The sequence below is a fragment of the Glycine max genome, chromosome 7 (genome assembly GCF_000004515.6).
Source record: "Glycine max cultivar Williams 82 chromosome 7, Glycine_max_v4.0, whole genome shotgun sequence".
Classification (NCBI taxonomy): Eukaryota; Viridiplantae; Streptophyta; class Magnoliopsida; order Fabales; family Fabaceae; genus Glycine; species Glycine max.
The window spans coordinates 41,350,815-41,357,996 of record NC_038243.2 but is presented as its reverse complement, the minus strand read 5'-3'; the positions used below and the strand labels follow the sequence as shown (position 1 = coordinate 41,357,996).

The following is a 7,182-nucleotide window of genomic DNA, read 5'->3' as shown; positions in this document are numbered from 1 at the left end:
AAAGTGTCAAGATTTTAATTTTTCTACATCGATTATATGCTCGGAACTAAGTTTAAATACATCCAAACCTACATATATGTTGTAGAAAGTATTAGGTTTTTCAACTTTTTTACATCGAAGTAAGACATTTAAATTTTATGAGAATGAAAAATAGATATTTTTTTTGGAAATAATGGATTATGAACATTTCCATATTTATGAGGATGAAAAACATATTTTAGCATTTTTCATTCAAAATTGTCAATGTATATGACTTGTTACTATCAAACGTTTAGGCGACATTTAGGGGATTTGTATAGGTTTTAAAAACAGAAGGGAGACATGTGTAATTTCCTTAAACCGCAAGGGAGACATATGTAATTTACTCTAGAATAATTGTAAAATTATTTTTTACATATAGTAATTTTACACCACACAACCACAAGCCACATCGCAATATCCATAATGCCCATAATCATAGTAGCAATCACAACCACACTTTAAAACCATGATACTTAACTACTTGATAGCAATTATGAAGAGAAAAGGGTAAACTAACATTTTTTTTATTCATAAGAATTGAAGACACTCATATATTATGTTCAACCAATTGTGTGAGACTCTTTTGATGAACTACCATTTAACCATGCCACAAAAGTGAAATACCAAATATCACATTAGAAGTGGGGGGTTAAATAATGTGTTAGATAAATATGAAATTATTTCTCAAAGAGTATGGTTTTCTCACATAGATATGCCAAAAACAATGTTTTGAGTGTATTATCCAATGAATGGAAAAACAACTTCGTTAAGAAGCAGATATAGACTATCATCCAATGCTGATAGAACAATGTTTTCACAAAGACTTTCAAATACAAACTTATGTGACGAAGTGTGTCAAAATATGCTTACGAGAATACAAGTTAAAATAGACTTAGAGAGAAGTAGAACCACTTAAGTTTATATTGGTTCACTCAAACAACTAAATTACGTCCAATTCTCCTTTATAATCCTGTAAGGGGTTCTACCAATCAAAAATTGATTTCAAACAAATATTTTGTCCTATCACTTATTGCTACAACTGTATTCTCTAGGCCAATTCTGGAACACCTCTTAGATTCCATCTGAATCTAAGAACACCCAAGTATTATTTAACACTAAGTCACTCTTGTCTTTCACAAACAAAAAAGGTTTGAAATGAATACACAAATTTAAAACACTCAAAGAGTGGATAAGCAATTAAGCGCAAATATAATCAAATAACTTTATAGAGCAAAGGATAACAATTTAAGCATAATATTTATAAGAGCAAAGGATAACAATTTAAGCATAATATATATAGTATCATCCAATGACTTGACAAAATCTCAACACTTTAAATTCATTTGCTTGTATTTCTCTTGGTTTTTGTGTGTTGATGGCAGTGCTTGAGCTACCCTTTATAAACCTCAGAGAAGAGATTCGTTATGGAATTAGAGCCTTCCTTGATATGATCGTCTCACAGCTGGCACCTTGTGCAACGTGTCACTTGCTTGAGGTGAGAAAAGAAATAAAAGTACAAACAACTATTTGTGCTCCTTTCTCCAGCAATAACGACCTCTGAGGAATATTCTCTTCTGATTTCTTTTATTCTCTTCTATTTTATCCTTAAATACTTGAAATTCAAACGTTAACATTCAAAGCAAGAGAGGCAAAGTGAATGGTTTAAGGAAGTTGGCACAAGCACTTCTTTTTTTAGCTAACGTGAATCCAATACGTTGTTGGTCATCACTTATACTTAATATAAAATGGATTGTTTAAGTGAATAAATTCATTGGACACGATTATAAAGACACAATGTAAAGACACTAGTTTTCACAAATGATTGGATGCTTGTTTACAACAATGTGTTGGACCCTAAATATAACTCTATTAAAAATCAAGTTCTAGTTATAAATGGACATAACTAATAAGAGCATTAGGATAGAATATCATTATCGTGTGTGCTCATATATAATAAGTCATGTTTCACTTAAGAATAAATCATTAGTCCATCAATAATTTATATCTTTGTAATTATCAAAATATTGGATTTGAATGAATCGTTTAATTATGAAACGTTGGACCGTCTAGACCTAAAAAGAAACACAATTTTACCAAGTAGTAATAAAGATATTTTTTCATAGGGATTTTATTGTCAATTATTGAATACTCATAATTTAATTATCTAAACACAACTCAATAATACAATCAATTGAGTTAAGCGATTTGGACTTAGCTAGCAAATAAACATTACAAATCTAGCTCGAACATATATAATTTTAGAAACTTATAGACTTTTCAGTTCAACCCACTATAGCTTTTAACCCTCATCAAGTTTTAAATTTTGAGCATGGATTAAACTTAAACACTTTTTGCCTAATCCGATTATAGCACAACTTGTGCTTAACATGCAAAAAAAAAAAAAAAACTATATAAATTGGACTTTCAGTGGGCTTAAACCTCATTTTAAAAATTCAAATCAATCATGAAACTGTTAACTAAACTTGCGTGACTCACATCAAACCCACAACCAACATAACTCAAAGTTGTCCTTGAATTTAGACTTAAATTTTGAATATGAATTAAATCTCTTTCTAACTTTATCTAATCATGATCTGATGTATACTAACCTGTAAAAGTCCACAAAAATTATCTTTTCTTTTATGTTCAACTCTTCATATCTTCTCATCATATCCATGCAAAAAAGGTCACATCTTTATAGTAAACTATTGAAAAAATTAAGATTGACAAGGAAAAAAAACTGATAAATACAAACTAAAATTTTAAAACTAATTTTAATTTTTAAAATTTAGAAACTAAAAACTGAAGAAATGAAGTATCCTAAATTTAACAACTGAAATCCACCAAAAACGAGGCCCAAGAAAATCAAGATAAAGATGAGGAACTTACAAAAGAAATAAATAAATAAAATTCAACACGATAAGCATTGAGCAATCTACTACCATCTTTCCTAAATTTATTGTGAAGTGAAGTATCTTAAAGTGATTTGCTATTATTGTTCTTTCTCAAAATAATGTTTGATTGTAATTGAGGAAAAAATAATGATTATTTTGAAGGCAAATTGACGATAATTTTTTGTCACTCTTAAAGATAAGAATAATTTTTTATTGTAATTGTAACTCGAAAGTTCATCAATGATCAATTTGCTTATTGATTTCGAGAGGCTTCCTATATTGCATCTACTGGGTGAGGAATTAAATAGAAACGACTTCTAAAAACTATTTTAGTCTGAACGATGCAATGTCGCTATTGGAGAAGTCAATACAATTTGGAAACAAACCAAAATGGATGGCCAACAAGCACCGAAGACAGATGGGACATTCTCGTGCTCAAATTAATGCAAAAACTCTTGTCAAATTCTTCTACCGTTTGCGTTTGCTTCAATCATGATTATTACGGTGCAGGAAAACAGGCACGGACACAACCTTATCCCTATGGAATGACATGCTAACTTTCTAGTAGAATTAACATTGCTATAACTTTCAAAGACTTTGAAACTGCAATACAACAAAATGAGCGGTTCTTTTTGAGGGTTTAAGGACCCTAGAATATTAAGTACCATCTCAAAGTCTCTCAAGCTATGTATGTAAATTAGAGCTCAGAAAAATCATGAGTAAAAAAATGCATGGCATTCCAACAAGCCTTGTTACATACACTGGTGGCATACAAAAATTACACTTGTTCCGGTTGGTGTGTATTCATTGTTGGTGGTCCTGGTCCTATTGCAAACTGCAGACCCCTACGCTGCCCGGTTTGTAGAACAAAAGCAACTTGGGTTGCCGCTAGTGCTGCCGCTTCCTGTTTCACCGTAACATGAAAACCATGAGAATTTCCTGGAACATAAATAGTAATCCATCTACTTGTGAGTATTTGGTTGAACGTTCACCAAATTGATTTTGAATGAAGTTTATATTGTAAAATTGATTTTCAAGTGGGGTGATTTATGTTTGAATGCTTTTATCTTGAAAGCAAGTTTGCTGAAATTTAGTATAAATTTTTCAACTAAACACAAAAACTACATTTTATCACTTCTAGTCAAACCAAGGTTTTGAGGCATAATCAATTTTATATCTAACAACCAAACATCTATACTTTTATAAAATCATTATTCCCATCAAGAACAAACACACTATACATGTGCGTTGAAGTTTCCCAGCAACACAACCAAGAGATATGAACAAAGTTGGAGCCAAGAAGCATGATTTCAAAACAGAACAAACCAACACCGAATTAGAAAAATCAGAATAAAATTAGTCAGAACCAAGACTGAAACTTACTTGTCTTTGTCGCCGGCGTTGCAAAATACTGATTGCCCAAGCCATGATATAGCAAGGTAAAAGAAAACCAGCAGCTCGAAGCAAGAAAAGCTGCAGAGAATGGCCATGTGATGAGGTTAGCCCAATGATGTATTTGAAAGCAATACAACTACTATATGAACCACTTATCCCTAATGAACTAAAGTCACTCACAGAGAAAAAAGTGGATGGATCATCTTCAGCTTCAGAATCTGTGACAGAAAGTGCATGCCTTAAGAGTAAAAGGGCCATTAACTGCACCGAATAGAATGGATTAGGCTTAAAATCATGTCCAAGTATATTAGCAATTTAGCGTACTACTATATACAGTCAATGTCACTATAAGCCTTAAAGATCATATTCATAGTGAAGCAAGTACAATTGATTTCCTTAATTTTCTACTACAAATATGCCTAAAGCTTATAATACTACTAGAATAGTCAATGTTGCTATAGACCCTAAAGATCATGACAAGTACAATTGATTTCCATAAAATTCCAAACAAATATGCCTAAAGCTTGATACTTCTGGTGTTATATCTACTGTCAAGTATCAAACAACATGGCCTCTAGAAAATAATGTCTGGTGAACATAAATATGACTGAATTCTACAGATAATTTGTTAAAAATGATTTCTTACAATCAATGCAACTGAACGACAAAATGCAGCTCCACTGGCATGAGAAGCAGCATATCCATCGTATTCAGCTTCCAAGAATTGACGTTCAGCCTCTGCAATTGCTAAGAGCCGGGTATCACGCAAGTCCAATGGCATGCCAGAGATTGTCCAGCCTCCACTGCCAAAACAATCATAACTAATGAGTGAAACAAGACTTTGAAACAACAAGGCTTGTATTCAGAACTGATATACTGAAATAAAGACTTTTAAAACAGGAACTTTTGGCGTACCCTATATCAATGGTAGTTTCTTCAGGCTGAGGACGAGGTGGCGGGGCAGTATAACCAGGTTCATAGGACTGAGAATTACATATATAAAATTGAAAGAATTTAGTACACACCACTGAGACACACAATTGAACAAAATAATTGTTCAATAAAGCTTACTAGTTAAAACAATGCATGACCATATTAGCATTATCTAACCATCACCACAAATTTAAAATACCATAAATTTCACAAAAGTAAAAATCACATGTATAAGAACCATACCTTATGACATATCTCACAAATTATGTCTCCTTTCTCATTGCACCAACGCTGAACGCACTTTCTATGAGCATACTGTTCATGAAATTTCCAAAAAATCACCAATCGTTAACACAAAATGGAAATGCAAGCATATTAAAAGAAAAAAAAAAAAAAAACAAAGATGCCACATAAAAACAATGTCCCCTCCTTATTCTTTCTCATTCTCATCACCCATAACACACCAAACAGATTCATAATTCATATTATCACCAAGAAGATCTCTCTCATTTCTCAACAATTAACTGCATGTGTGGATTGTAGTTAAGAGAGGTCAGAAATACTTTTACTCCCAAAGCAACAATTTTTTAATTTTTTTCCTTCTTCATTTGTGAATCGGAATTCGTAATTGTGCAATTGTACATTGAAATTCGCAAAAATACTTTCTCAAACTTTAATCCAAACATAACCTTAAAACTATCCGATTTGATCAACATAGCTTCATACTTAACAACTAACAACGTCGTTTCATATCATAAACATAACATGACCAACATAGCATTATATATATATAAATTTTGATAAATTCACAGCTTCATATAACAATTAGCAAGGTTTTAAAAAAACGATCCATGACCGTGATTTGGGCCGCAACATCATGGCTTTTTTATCTGTCCACCACAATTGGAACCGCATCGGTCTGTCCATGATATCAACAAAAGCGACAAAACCGAAACGCAACCGTCACCGATATTTAAAACCTTGACAATTATTAATTATTTTTTAATTTTTCATTTTTAATTTATAATGGGAATGTACCTTAAGACTACCACTGCAGGAGCAGGGGGTCTCCAAATCGCTGACGCTGTCCTCCTCTTGGCAAATGCGACACTCCGCCAGCTGCAGCAGCGGCGCGTCCTCCCCGTCGTCGTCTCCGTCGTCCTCCGCAGACGGAGACGACCCGGAGGGACCCGCCACCGCGGCCTCATTGACGGGCGTCACGGGCTCGGGGGGTTGTTGGGCCAGCGGCTCGACCACCGGCACGGGCCGCACCAGATGGTCCACGAACAGCACCAGATGATCGTTCATTGATCCTATTTTTTTGTATTTTTTTATTTTTTTTCGAATAAAAAATTGAAAATTGAAAAGGAAAAAAGGGGTGGGGGAGGGGGGGGGGGGGGGGAAGAAGAAGAAGAAGAAGGAAGAGGAAATGGAAGAAGGGGTTGAAGAAGAAAAAAAAGAAGAAACCCCGGGATCGCACGGTGAATCGGCGGATCCCGAGAAAATGAGGGTATCTGAGAGACTCACCGGAGAAAAAGGGGAACTTTTATTTGTAACTTGTTAGAAAGAGAGAAAGGCTTGAGCGAGAAACAAGGAAGAGAGAGAGAGAAATGTGTGTAAAATGGCGTTGGGCGAATATATAGGGAAGGTGGTGTTGGTAATGGGCTTCGTTTTGTTTTGTTGGTGGCTTTGTGGAATTAAAATATGTTGTTGGAATTTTGGAACGGAGAAACTAGAAAGAGACATTATGGTCATTTTGGAAAAGATGATGTCGTTGGAGTCTTGTGTTGCCGAGCAAACGACCCGTTCAAATTGGGGTTTGGTTCGGGACCCACGTCTCAGGTGTTCGGACAGATTTTCTTCTTAGTCGGGGACAGCCAAACTTTTTTCTTTTTCCAACTTTTTGTTTTTGCTATGTACTTGAACTTAGCTTTTTTAA

The 7,182-nt window shown here is 34.0% G+C and overlaps 1 protein-coding gene and 1 non-coding gene across 3 annotated transcripts; both read right to left on the bottom strand.

Moving 5' to 3' along the window:
- Positions 1 to 3,473: 3,473 nt before the first annotated feature.
- LOC121175179 (uncharacterized) lies at positions 3,474 to 6,921 on the bottom strand. 2 transcript variants are annotated; one of them, XM_041017404.1, is made up of 8 exons: positions 6,771 to 6,921; positions 6,282 to 6,556; positions 5,487 to 5,558; positions 5,226 to 5,293; positions 4,957 to 5,113; positions 4,491 to 4,571; positions 4,299 to 4,388; positions 3,474 to 3,819 (listed from the first exon to the last, which is right to left on the bottom strand). In XM_041017404.1, the coding sequence occupies exons 2-8, from the start codon at positions 6,549 to 6,551 to the stop codon at positions 3,694 to 3,696; spliced, it is 864 nt and encodes a 287-aa protein (XP_040873338.1). In that variant the 5' UTR covers positions 6,552 to 6,556; positions 6,771 to 6,921; the 3' UTR covers positions 3,474 to 3,693. The 2 variants fall into 2 exon arrangements, with proteins under 2 accessions (XP_040873338.1, XP_040873339.1); XM_041017405.1 differs by having other exon boundaries at positions 3,474 to 3,854; positions 6,282 to 6,919.
- MIR5783 (microRNA MIR5783) lies at positions 6,364 to 6,447 on the bottom strand. The gene has a single exon (NR_126641.1). It is a non-coding gene; the product is annotated as a microRNA MIR5783 (primary transcript).
- Positions 6,922 to 7,182: the final 261 nt, after the last annotated feature.

What these genes read in the sequence shown, in the direction of transcription:
- LOC121175179 (XM_041017404.1), bottom strand. Translation starts at nt 6,551, where the DNA reads ATGAACGATCATCTGGTGCTGTTCGTGGACCATCTGGTGCGGCCCGTG. An exon ending in TTTGTGAGATATGTCATAAG is followed by an intron (nt 5,294 to 5,486) that starts GTATGGTTCTTA and finishes TGTAATTCTCAG; the next exon opens with TCCTATGAACCTGGTTATAC. An exon ending in GAAACTACCATTGATATAGG is followed by an intron (nt 5,114 to 5,225) that starts GTACGCCAAAAG and finishes TTGTTTTGGCAG; the next exon opens with TGGAGGCTGGACAATCTCTG.